At 30.4% G+C, this 13,702-nt stretch overlaps 1 protein-coding gene across 3 annotated transcripts in view; it reads left to right on the forward strand.

Moving 5' to 3' along the window:
* The window catches only part of LOC122504189, a 224,133-nt gene that overhangs the window by 104,247 nt on the left and 106,184 nt on the right, over nt 1-13,702 (forward strand). Inside the window, exons 5-6 of one of the 3 annotated variants that reach the window (XR_006301816.1) lie at nt 5,332-5,528; nt 6,401-6,477. Coding sequence is in view for 1 of the 3 variants with exons in the window: in XM_043615126.1 (XP_043471061.1) it covers nt 6,401-6,444 (44 nt within the window). In the remaining 2 variants the exon portion in view is untranslated. Of the gene's footprint in view, nt 1-5,331; nt 5,529-6,400; nt 6,630-13,702 lie in introns of those variants that run through there. The other 2 variants (XR_006301815.1, XM_043615126.1) reach the window with 2 other exon arrangements.

Raw genomic sequence — 13,702 nt, forward strand, 5'->3', positions numbered from 1 at the left:
ATGATTTATTCTGCAGCACTCAAACTTCGAAGAGATGGGAAATTCAAATTTCTATGGTTATCTGAAGGCAAAATTTTTGGCAGAAAGGAGGATGGTTTTTCTAGAGTTCACTCGCACACCCTTAAAGCTTTAAACAAGTTTCAATAATTCCAGTCAAAAGGATTACTTGGATATTTTGTTGGTGATATCTTCTGATTTAAAAAAAACACTAAAACTTTTAAAAAAGATTGCCTGTTTTTTAATTAAAATTTATCTTTGATTATATATTATTATAAAATGTCACCTTATTATCTTTAACTTAAATTGTTTTCAAAATTTGATAAAAATCTGTTTTTTTTCTCACTAATCCACTTACCAATTTTACATCTTAAATTCGATTAAAATTTGGATCTACTGCTAATATTTAATTATACATTATTACAAAATGCCACCTTGTTACATTTAACGCAAATTGTTTTCCAAAATTTTGATAAAAAACTATATTTTTCTATTTTCTCTAATTCACTTATCTATTTTAGATCTTAAAATCTATTGAAATTTGTATGCACTTCAAATTATGCGGACATCTATTTTTCTTTTTAAAAAAATATATATTTTGATATTCTGATGTTGAATTATTATAATAATTGAAATTTGTACATTCTTTAAAGAATACTGACAGTCATTTTTTTTTCTTTTCAAGATATAACATCGTTTAATAACACAGGCACACAAAAAAATAAAAAAAGTCAAAACCCAGAGGTTACACCCCCCTATCCCTATGTTTTTGGGGTCGCTGAAACCGAATATGACCATGAAAATTTTTTTTCATCGGTCATTTTCTCGGTACCACCCCCTTACACCTGCTCCCGGGGGTTGGAATTTCAGTTTAAAAAAAAGTGGAGTGGGGTGTCTATTCCTATGTTTTTTGGGTCGCTAAAACCAAAACAGACTACCAAAAACAAATTCTTCCCTCCCTTAACCCCCTACAACCCCCTTAACAACCCCGGGGTGAGGGGTCAAAATTCGAATTTTCACGAAAAGTCGATTACGGTGTCTAAACCTACGTTTTTTGGGTCGCTAAACCAAAAAAAACAACAAAAATCAAATCCTTTCCACCCCGACCCCCTACAACCCCCTGCAATAATTTAAAAAAAACGAACCGATTTTTGGGAAATTGAAAATTAAATATTAATTATCAAAAATTATTGCAGGGGGTTGTAGGCGGTCGAGGGTGGACAGGATTTGATTTTCGTAGTCTTTTTTGGTTTCAGCGACCCAAAAAACGTAGGTTTAGACACCGTAATCGACTTTTCGTGAAAATTCGAATTTCGACCCCCCACCTTTCGTGTGTTAAGGGGGTTGTAGGGGGTTAAGGGAGAAAAGAATTTGTTTTTGGTAGTCTTTCTTGGTTTTAGCGACCAAAAAACATAGGAATAGACACCCCACTCCACTTTTTTTTAAACTGAAATTCCAACCCCCGGGAGCAGGTGTAAGGGGGTGGTAGCGAGAAAATGACCGATGAAAAAAAATTTTCATGGTCATATTCGGTTTCAGCGACCCCAAAAACATGGGGATAGGGGGGTGTGACCTCTGGGTTTTGACTTTTTTATTTTTTTGAGTGCCTGTGTAATCTTTCATCGAATTATCATAATAAATAATATTTTCGATTTCTTGTTTCTTATACAAATATGCTGCTCCGAGTATTGTTCTTTTTCTAAGTCCGCCATATTGGATCCGCCATTTTAAAATTTAGAAACCTAACATTGGATTCGAAATCTACGATTTCAGAAATCCCCGATTAGTGAAAATCGAGAATCTTGATATCTACTCTGCACGGAGAGAAAAATCAAGCGTTTGTAGTAAGACATGGTCTATACTTAAAAAGCACGGCGCTGTTTATACTCGATTTGTAGAAATCTATGCTAAAAGAGTATTGGTCTCTACTAAAAGAGTATAGGTCCCTACTCTTTTATCATAGATTTCTACAAATCGAGTATAAACAGCGCCGTGCTTTTTAAGTATAGACCATGTCTTACTACAAACGCTTGATTTTTCTCTCCGTGTGGTTGTTACATTAATATAGTTAATTTAATATTGCTATTGAGGTACTAAGTATTTGTCATATTTAACGCTCAATCGCTCCTTGCTCATTTTATTGAATTTAACAATTTTTTACAGCATCTTCATATGATATTATTGCTGTTTCGGAGACCTTGTTTAATTCTAATTTACCTTCTAATTTTTTTCATATGCATAATTATATACTTTTTTAAAATGATAGAATTAGGTGCAGAGGTGGAGGAGTCTGTTTATACATTCGCAATAGTCTACAGTGTTTTTGTTTATTAAAGTCCAAACAAAAGATGATAATGCTTTGATTGGTGTAGTATATAAACCACCTGGAATATCTTTCGGAAAGGATTTGAAAAATCAAATTTTTTCACTTACACATACTTTTAATAATGTAGTAATTATAGGTGACTTTAATTGCAATCCAAATATATCATCACCAATAACTAATTATTTATCTAACGGCAATGGTTCACATGGCAGGTTTGTGTGTGGTACCTTATGGTTCGACTCATCATGTAAACATTTCCAGTACAAAAATTGATTTGATTCTTGTAAATGATCTTGATAATGTACTTTCGTTTAATCAACATCCGGTATCGTTTTTGTCTAATCATGACCTGATAAATATTACCCTTGAATTCGAGAGAGACTCAATTGAAATTAATAAACAGTGTACTTTAATAAGAAATTTTAATAATATTCCTCATGATGATTTTTTATTGCATTTGTCTACTTATGATTGGGTCAGCATTTATAATGAAACCGATGTAAATTTTAAAGTTCACAAACTTACTACCTACTTAATTTCTGCTTTCGATACATATGCACCATTGCACATAATTAAGAATAAAAAAAATATTCTCCATGGATGACTGACGAATTGATATCTCTGATTAAGAAAAGAAATAGATTACGTAATATAGCTAGAAGAACGAAAATAAATGTTGATCAGGTTAAGTTTAGAAGAATGCGTAATATGGTAAAAACTAAAATTAGAGATTCTTACAATAAGTATAATTACAATAAAATAAAAAACAAGAGTAAAAATGAAGATGTATGGCAAATATTGAGAAAACTTAATCTTATAGCAACTAAAAAGGGGGTAACAAATGCTAATTTTTAAGTACAGGAATTTCTTGACATTTTTTCTATTACTCCTTTCACTGTTCCTCCTCTCACTTCTGACCCATCAACTGTAAATTTCGATAATTTTGATGACAGTAATTTTTTCTTTCATGATGTATCACCTATGTACAGATCTGTCGGAGAGTTTAACATCAATCAGGACGAATGCAACTGGCCCTGACAAGATTTCTATTAAAATGATTAAAGTAGCCCTTCCGATTATTTTTCCCGTCTTATTGCATATATATAATTTCTCTCTCCAAACAGGAAAATTTCCTGAAATGTGGAAAAAGAGTTCTGTTCGTCCTATACCAAAAACAAATAATCCAAAGAGTCCTAGTGATTATACACCTATTTCGATTATCTGCGCTCTGTCCAAACCATTAGAAAAAATTGTTTGCAAACAAATGACCTCCTTCCTATCTACTAATAACTTGCTTGAACCTTTACAATCTGGTTTTCGCTCTAATCACAGTACCTGTACTGCAGCATTAAATTTTACAACTGATATCAAATTCGCAATGGATTCTAAAAATATTACAATAATTGTATTTTTCGATTTTGCAAAAGCCTTTCCATCAGTTAATCATAAATTACTATTACATAAACTCCGCTCTTTCAATATGTCTAAATCGGTCTGCGCATGGTTCGAATCATATCTTGATGCCAGATTTCAAAGAGTTATTAATGACAATGGTGAAACTTCGGACTGGGATGTTTTGCGATGTGGTGTTCCCCAGGGTGCATCACTTTCTTCATTATTGTTTAATCTGTTTGTTTTGGATCTTGGTAAACAACTCAAATTCTGTAAATACCACAAATATGCCGACGATTTTAAATTATATCTGCCTGGTCCGTGGTCGTCCATTGATAATTTACTTAAGATGTTTCAAACAGATATCGACTATTTTGTTCAGTGGGCTAAAGACAACGGACTTGCCCTTAACTTTAATAAAACCCAGGCCATGATAATTGCATCTTCTAACAATCCTACCTCTGAAACTCTTCTTACTCTCAAACCTCTAACTGTAGGAGGAATTCCTATTTCCTATAAAGAGACAGTTAAAGATCTCGGATTGATTTTGGATTGGACTCTATCTTGGCGAGAACATGTTTATAATATTTCTCGTAAATCATTTATAGTTTTACAGCAACTAAATAGAAAGAAGGAGTTTTAGTATTAGCATTGTATTAAACATCTTTAATAATATATATTGTTGTTATTATTGTTTTTTTATTAAGATATACTTATCACAATATACAACTATGTACTGTTCCTTGAAGGGCTTGTTAGCCCTAGGAACTTTAATCAAATAAATAAACAGAATTACCGAGTAGTGAGTACTATATTTCTACGTTACAGTTTACACACATTACATTCTTCATTCACACATATATATCTACTCTGTTTTACACACTCACTATCATTTTATTCTTTTAAAGATATAAAAGTTAGATATTTAATTGTATTAGGGACTTTTGGGTAAAATACATATTTTATTGTTATCAACATAATTTTGCATTATAATTTTAACATCTTAATAAATTATCCTATCTTCTCTTACTTTATTCAACAGTAGGGTTCTCAACCTCTTAGTTGAATAAAAACTAAGTAGAGGGGGAATCCACTACCTATACGTTTTTCGTCCGAACTTTAACTAGCGTTAGTTAAAGTTTTAAAATTAATCTTTTTAAAATCAAAATATTAAATTTATCTAAATCTTACTATAACACATGTAATACGAAACATGCAAAACACAAATAAGATAACGGCTCAACGCGCTACAGACATTTTCTACAGTTGTTGCCAACATAACACACACAAAAAACTTAAACCTGACATTTTTTTCATTTTGAGTCACTTGAAGTTGCCGATTACTCATTTCGAGTCACTTGAAGTTGTCGATTACTTATTTTGAGACCGACTTCCAAATGACTTGCAACAAAAATGAGTCGGGTTTTTTTCTGTGAGTACTCCTAATTTCAAGCCGTTCTGTAGACGCAAAATTTAGTATTAAGTTTAATAATAAGGAAATTTGTAAAGAAAATTACGAAAAATGTAAAAACACTTGTATAGCCAAGTATGTAAGGCTGAAGACAGGTACATAAACCAATAAATAAATAAAAAAATATTTTCTTGACTTTTTTCAGTTTTTTGACAGATTCAGAATGAACCATTTAAAATGGACAATTTTGACACTCGTCATTCAAAATTTGATATTTTTCTGCAAATTTTAAGTGGTATTTCAACGATTTTCGTTCAAACTGAAGATGGGAAGCATGGTGGTAAAGTTGAGAAAGAATGCCCCCTAAAAAACATGCAGTTTTGAAGCTTAAATATTGTTATTGTAAGTTGATATTGTTATTATAAACAAAAAAAAACACTCAGATATAATAATATTTAACTGCTACCTACTATAAATAATTGTCTATATTGATCTCAATTATGTAGGAATTTAAGGACCTAGGGTAAGGAAAACAAATCCTGTATCGTTCCATTATTATAAAATAATAAATTTTGTATTCAAAGATCATCTTTTTAATTGGCCCCACCTAAATATTTGCACTTTATCTAACCGAATAAGAAATTCTTATAATATCTTGAAGCCTCAAAACTATTCAAAATTTTGAGCTCTTGTATAAAATTTTTTTTTACTTTAAAACCTCGAATCCAATCGAGTATTCAATACATCGAGTCAGGCTCGGCTATTCGATTTTTTTCACACTTTTAGCAATAATTATTTTGCCCTCTTTTAAAAACAACCCCTAACTTAAACAACAGCACTTTTCAACACTTATATTTGTTAATGATAGGAACATGCTACGTATATGTTATAAAATAATTGAAAAACATGTTAGAAGGGTAAATCAAGCAACACTTTTTTATAAGAAATATAATGTTTATTAATAACTGAGAATGTAGTTTTAACTTTTTAACGATAAGTAATTCTTTCGCAGCTAGCTGCCTCTTTGCCGAACCGTGCTCAATGCTTTCCATATCTAATCTGATCTCTCAATTCTCCGGTTTACCGCCTAAAATACTATGAGCTATACTAGCTCCGTCTTTAATATAAAATAGCAATTTAAAATATAGCGCGTATCTTTAAAATGCTAACAAACATATTTAACATGTTAAAAATAATTGACAATCTCATTATTTCTTTTTGTATAACCCGTAAATTTTTAATATGATAATTCCTTGAATTTTTTTACTTTACAGATCCTGACATTCTTCAACAAATAGAACTCGATGTTCAAGTGTAGTTACTAATGTTACTTTCAAATTAAAAGGAAAAGGTATATTACATGTGACACCTTTTTACATAATTACAATGTAATAAGTAAATATGTTATTTAAATAGTTATTTATTTAGTGAAGTGGAATTGATAAGTATACTTATTTCTATAATAAATTAACGTAATAATACAGTTTTTAAATCAAAATGTATAAGTGATTTACTTCTAGTGTAAATATTTTTTTTTAAGTATGGTTAATTTCAATTTTTGTAATGTTCATAATCACGTTACCCTTCAGATTTACTACTTCTTATTAATTTTTTAATGTTTGGAAATTTCTTGAACTATATATTAATATAATTAAAATAAATAAATATTAACTAAATATTAACTATATTTAAATTTGTTAAAAACCTCAGTGTAACATCCCGAAATATTGTAAACTTTATGTATTTTCATAAATTATTATTTCTTTTAATAGACAAATTCCATATATTAAAGACCATAATAAAATACACTACGGTCCACGAGTATCAGGACGATTACACGCGACTCTATGAAATATTTTTAAATGCCATCACTTTTTCAATCATTTCGTTAACTATTTTTTGTGTTGTAGAGTGAGAAAGAAAACAAAAAATTATCAAATTTTCTTATTTTGGTCTCTTAATTCCAACTTTTTCCAAAATCTAGAAAAATTTAGATAAAATTTTTTTAAGAGGACAGTACACCACTTTTGCGTGTTTTTTCAACATTTATTTTTTCATAGTAAAATGTATCGAAACACTGGGCTCTTTTCACACATATTAACACACATATTGAGGATTGAGAAAAAAATATTTTTATTTATTCTGCCCTTCATGGCGACACAATGGCGGCTGAAGTGATTGTCCGGAAAAAACTGGTTGACACGATATCTCTGCTTCAAAATGTCGGAAACAAAAAAACCAAAGAATTTCTTAAAATATATGTCAGTGGCTATGGCATGAACCACAAAAAATGAATTTGAAAAAAAATATGAGTAAATGGCGGCGGTTTGAATTTTTTTACCCCTTTTTCGTCCCTAAAACGGTAAAAAAAATGGTGTTAAAAATGGATGTAGAATGTTGGTTGTGGTTCATGCCATAGCCACTGACATACATTTTAAGAAATTCTTTGGATTTTTTGTTTCAGACATTTTGAAGCAGAGATATCCCAGTGGGCACACTTGTTCAAAAGACGTCCTAAGGATGTCTTTTTGCGGACGTCTTTTGGACTTGTACAAAAAGACGTCTTAAAGACGTCCTATTCATGTTCTATGTCTTGGCCATTAGATGTCTTTAAGGTGTCTAAAAGACGTCTTTTTCATTCAACATTTGAAAATAGAAAAATTTTCATAAATAGAAAATATTATTTTCTAAGTTCAACTTGGACTTAGAAATTTTTGAATGTGAAATTCATTGGAATTTTTCTAAGTTAAATTCATTTCATTGACAAGTGAGATCGTTAACTTTGTAGAGGTTCATATCTGTCTTGAACGGCTGAGGTGCTTAAAGCACAGTGTTTCAAGCCCAAGGTATCCGAGTTCGATCCCAGCTTCATAGGAATTTTTTCATTATTTCTCCACATTTTAGAAGAAATAAAATTAAACTTAAAATAAATTTAATACAATATTACTGAATTTCAACTTAGAAAATGTTATAAAAGAAATGTTTATTTAAGATCTGAAGGAATGTGAAAAGGACGTCCAAAAGACGTCTTAAAGACGTCTTTTAGACGTCCCTCTTATGTCTTTTAGACGTCCTTTCTTATGTCTTTTAGACGTCTTTTGGACCAGACATAGAACGTCTTTTAGACGTCTTTTAGTTGTCTTTTTGATGACTCAGAGACATTGCCATCATTGTCCCCGAATCGTCCGCGGACAAAAAGGGACGTCTTTAAGACGTCTTTTAGACGTCCCTGTGCCCACTGGGATAGTGTAAACCAGTTTTTTCCGGACAATCACTTCAGCCGCCATTTTGTCGTCATGAAGGGCAGAATAAATAAAAAAACATTTTTTTCTTAATCCTCAATATGTGTGTTAATATGTGTGAAAAAAGCCCAGTGTTTCGATACATTTTACTATGAAAAAATAAATGTTGAAAAAACACGCAAAAGTGGTGTACGTTCCCCTTAAAAAAGACAGAAATCTTTGTTAGAGTTTTAGCTTTAAAATACCTAAGCTTTAAAAAATTAAAAAATGTTAATCCGTCATCGATTTATCATAAAAAAGGTGAAGCCGTGTTACGACCGATCGGTGCATTAAAATTTAACTATGACGCCTCGATTCTGGCTTCATGCGGCTGCGAATTGAGAGAAAGCAGGGACGAATATATGCAGGGGAATTATAAATAATTACGTTTCACAAAGAATATAAAGAAACTCGAAAGTTAATCGTTCCCCAGCAAACATTCGTCCCTGCTTTCTCTCCCATTCGCAGCCGCGCGAAGCCAAAACCGAGTCGTCACTGTTGAATTTCAATGCACCGATCGGTCGAAATACGGCTTCACATTTTTAATGATAAATCGATGACGGATTAACATTTTTTAATGTTCTAATGCTTATTTTAAAGCTGAAATTCTAACGAAGATTTCTTTGGTTTTTAAAGAAGTTGAAGTCAAGAGACCAAAATGAGAAAATTTGATAATTTTTCTGTTTCTTTCTCACTCTACAACTCAAAAAATAGTTAACGAAATGAATTCAAATACGGCTTATTTTACGAAAAATTTAATCAGATTTCTAACCGTTTTTAATTTTTTTTGTATCTCCTTTTATTGTCGAGATATGATTGAAAAAGTGATGGCATGTTTTTTCATAGAGTCGCGTGTAAATTAATGTATCTATTAATTTAAGCGCAAAAAGAATACAGTCATTTAAATTATTATTGCATTACCGTATTTTGGTATTATCTTTTGAAAATTGTTATTTTTTAAAAATTATTCATCAAAACGGGAATATCTTTTTGGATTCCTAAAATTAGATATTATTTCTATTAACTGAATTTTGAGTAAATAAATATTGTGCAAATTGATAATAACGTAAATTAAATATAAATAAATAAATTAAGTCAATTTAAGAAAGCCTCTGCAGTGACAGGCAGAAATATATAATTCAATTAAGAATATCGGAGGCCTCCGTTAAAAAAGATATTCAAGGAGCTAAGCAGGTAAAGAGATTCCTGGCGTGTATATTTGTATATGAATCCCGAATATTCAAGAGCTGATGGAAGATGTATACTATTCGTTGTTTGGGTCCTAAAAAATACAGGCAGTTGACATCTTGACTTAAAAACTATACTATTGACTTATTGACGAAAATGGTGGATGCATGCAGACGAGCACGCTGTCAAAGGGACTTACAAAAGAGAGTGAGGGAGTGTATGCGCGCATACGGATATATGAGGCAGTATTACAGCCGCTAGACTCAATTGAGCATTTACCGCAAATATCAGTTGTAACGTAAAAAAAAGTGACTTTTTCAAGAATTTTTTCATAATAAACCATGAAACTTTTTAAAAAATACTGTTTATTACCTAAAAGTACATATCTTTAATTAAAAAAAAATTTAACAAAATCATTCTGAGATATGTGCCATTAAAGTGACTCCTTTAGAAATAACATGAATTTCGATGACCAGCATTCCACAAGTAAAGTTCGTCTGAAATTCAAAAATAAAATTTATTTACATTTATTATAAGATTATAATTTTAGTTCCCAAACGAAGAATTAAAAAAAACACATTTGACAAAATAGCGGCCTGTCAAAGTTAAGAGCATGATTTTTGTTAAAAAAAATAAAGGTCGATTTTCAGCTGTAGGAAAAATGTTTTGCATAAAAAAATAAATCCTTCGATTGAGAACTCGATAACACAAGCACAAAAAAAATTGTGATTGTCAGGACTGCCATGTGGTAGGTTCTCTTCCTTAAGATGTATCTAAAGAGAAAAACGTGGTCCGACCTCAAAGTTAGTTCGCGTTCTCTTTTTACAGGCATGGTGGTGTTGTGAAGTTTAGGAATTTGATTTCTATGGAAATTTACTTAATTTCTACATCTAACATTGATTTTTCACTTCTTCTGTATACTGATTTGGATTCAGTGACTATAACAACATAAAAGTTGGATATATAAACAAATTTTAAATAGCGAATTCACAATTTCGGATCTAAAATGATGGAATTTTTAAAAAATTGTTTGGATTTCCTTGCAACTTCTTACTCGGGGGTTTTTGGGGTCGCTGTTTACGAATATGATGTTAGTTTTTAAGAATTCAGAATGGCGGATCGAATATGGCGGCCAAAAACATTTTGAAATGTTTAAAATGAATTAATTTAACTGAAACTTGTTACTTGGTGGGTGCTTTCTGGGTGGCTAAATTAGAATCTGCCTTTAGATTTTAAGAATTTAACCCTCTGCCTACGCATACTTATCCCCACTCTAGCGCTTTTGAATGTAATTCCCATAGTCCCCACCGTGCGTTCACGTAACTTTTCACTTTCAATTTTCACCCAAAAAAATTTTCAATTTTAACTTTCACTTTCAACATTCACCCAAAAAAATTTTTTACTTTCAATTTCACTTAAAACATTTTCACTTTCAACTTTCAATTTCGCTTAAAACATTTTCACTTTCAACTTTCAATTTCGCTTAAAACATTTTCACTTTCAATTTTCGCCCAAAAAAATTTTCACTTTCAATTTCACCCAAAAAATTTTTACTTTCAACTTTCACTCAAAAAATTTTTACTTTCAATTTCACTGAAAAAATTTTCACTTTTACCTTTCACCCTATAAAATTTTTACTTTTAATATCACCCAAAAATCTTTTACTTTCAATTTCACCCAAAAAATTTTCACTTTTAACTTTCACTCAAAAAATTTTAACTTTCAATTTCACCCAAAAAATTTTTACTTTTAACTTTCACCCAAAAAAATTTTACTTTCAACTTCCACTCAAAAAATGTTCACTTTCAATTTTACCCAAAAAATTTCCACTTTCAACTTTCACCCAAAAAAATTTTCAGTACCGGTATATTTCCATATTTACCACTGGGCCAATACTTTGCTGGTCATTATTTAACATCCGGCCCAGTTTATTTTTGCCGGTACTGGCATATGTCCGACTTTACAACAGATCTGGTATCATGTCGGTCGTCAGTGCTGGCACACCTTTAACTTTTTTGCTTACACGGACTTAAAAAACAACAAGTTTTAGAAAAACACTTCAACCTTTAAGGATCAGCTGCACAATACTTGAAGTTTGGCATTATTTTTACACATTAAAACACAATTTTAAAAATTTTGTCAATCAACAGTGCTTATGGCTAGGCTCAGAAATCGCCCTTTCAAACGGTGTATGGATAAATATTTCAAATTTTATAATTTTCCAATTTACCGGATCTTACATAAATACCGATGCAGATTTAAAACATAATTATTATTTAAGTAAGATTTAAACAAATTATTATTGTTTATTATGTCACGTGCCCGAAACTTGTTATAAATTATATGAAATATCATAATGAAGAAAATAATTGTCCAAAATTAGAAGAAAAGAAGTTATCTCACACATATTACGGGTATCGATCTGTAAGGGAATGCCAAAGAAACAACGAAAACTATCTATATTGTATTATGGATTACCTGTGTTGTTTTTTATCGATTATCATAGGTGAACTTTCCCACCTAAAAATTCGTAAACTCGCGACTATAAAAGACCCGCATTTTTGAAGAGTGGCCAGTAGTTAATTTTCCTGCACTTCTTCTGAGTCTTCAATGCCAATCAATTGCCAATATCTTAGCGATTAATTGCATCAGACGAATTGCCAATTATCCTCTAGAACCGAGATTTAACGTGATAAATTATAGGGGAGAGTCTCCAGTTGTAAGACGGGTTTTATTTTTGACCCGTAAATTGTAAACGGGTAAACGAAATTGTAAATAAAATACACCGTTCAAAAGGTAACAGAAATACGCAACTTTTATTAAAATTTTATTTTATTATTGAAATTTTTATTTTTTTATTGAAATTGTAAATAAAATACACCGTTCAAAAGGTAACAGAAATACGCAACTTTTATTAAAAGAAAGTGTAGTGTTTCGATGAACTCAAAAAATTTTACGATACATTTTCCGAGCACATCGCTTTTGTCAAAAAAAAATGTCTCCAGTTGTGATACACTCATTAAAAATTGCTAAAATTTAAAAAGTTTGACATAAAACGTTATGTTTAGTAGAAATAATTAAATATATTAATAATATATATTATTATAAATACTAAATAATAATATTTATTTGCCAAAATATGAATATCAAATAAACACAATTTAATAGCTTTAACAAGAGCATTAAAATTGATTTCATCTGAATCACTTGACTTTTTTCCACTTGACATGCCCAAAAATACTAGAAAAAAAATTAAAACAACATTTAAATAGTATGCCTGCAAAGTCGTATTTTTTATGCTGCCCAGATGGGTGTTGACACCGTCTCAGAACTGGTGATATGCTGTGTCTCACACCCAGAAATTGGCGCTATTTTGAAAAAGGAAAATTAAATTATTTTCAACCGTAGATTGGAACAATGCAATACACGTTTTTAATAGTGCTAAAATTTTCCAAGCCTAAAATTTTTTGCTCGTTACTACAAACTTTTAGCTAGTTTTAATATATATGGGGCATTCTCAGTGTAATTTTCACTCAAAATTTTTTTTTGATTAAAACAATTTTTTTTTCGAATTCTATATAAAAAATAAGTAAATACGTGTTTTTTTATTTTCTTATTTGACCAAAATTATAAAAGTTATGGTTTTTTTTAGATTTAACGTTTTCAGATGCAGAGGACTTTTAAAACACTTTTTCTCTGTTAAACCAAAAGATAAAAAATTATATAATATATGGAACTTATTTATATTTTCATGAATATTTCAAATATGTAATAAAAAATAACATTAATAAAGCGAAAACATTAAATAAATTGAAATATCGTCTAAAATGTGCCTTTTCTCAAAAGCGCAGTAATTGATTTTTGATTTTTTTCTTTCATTACAACCACTGACAAATAAAGAAATTTTTCCCACTTATGCCAAAGTGGTGTTCTTTAGGGTTCAAATTATATTTAAAAATATGTCAGTCGTTGCACAGAGTTTTATTCGACTTTTACACTTTTTAAAAAATTAACCTTTAAAAACAAAAGAAAACGAATGTTTTGTGGTTAATTTTTCAATTTCCTTCTTTAAAATCTGTGCAACGACTGACATATTTTTAAATATAT

This window comes from Leptopilina heterotoma, unplaced genomic scaffold, assembly GCF_015476425.1.
Source record: "Leptopilina heterotoma isolate Lh14 unplaced genomic scaffold, ASM1547642v1 Lhet_282, whole genome shotgun sequence".
Lineage (NCBI taxonomy): Eukaryota > Metazoa > Arthropoda > Insecta > Hymenoptera > Figitidae > Leptopilina > Leptopilina heterotoma.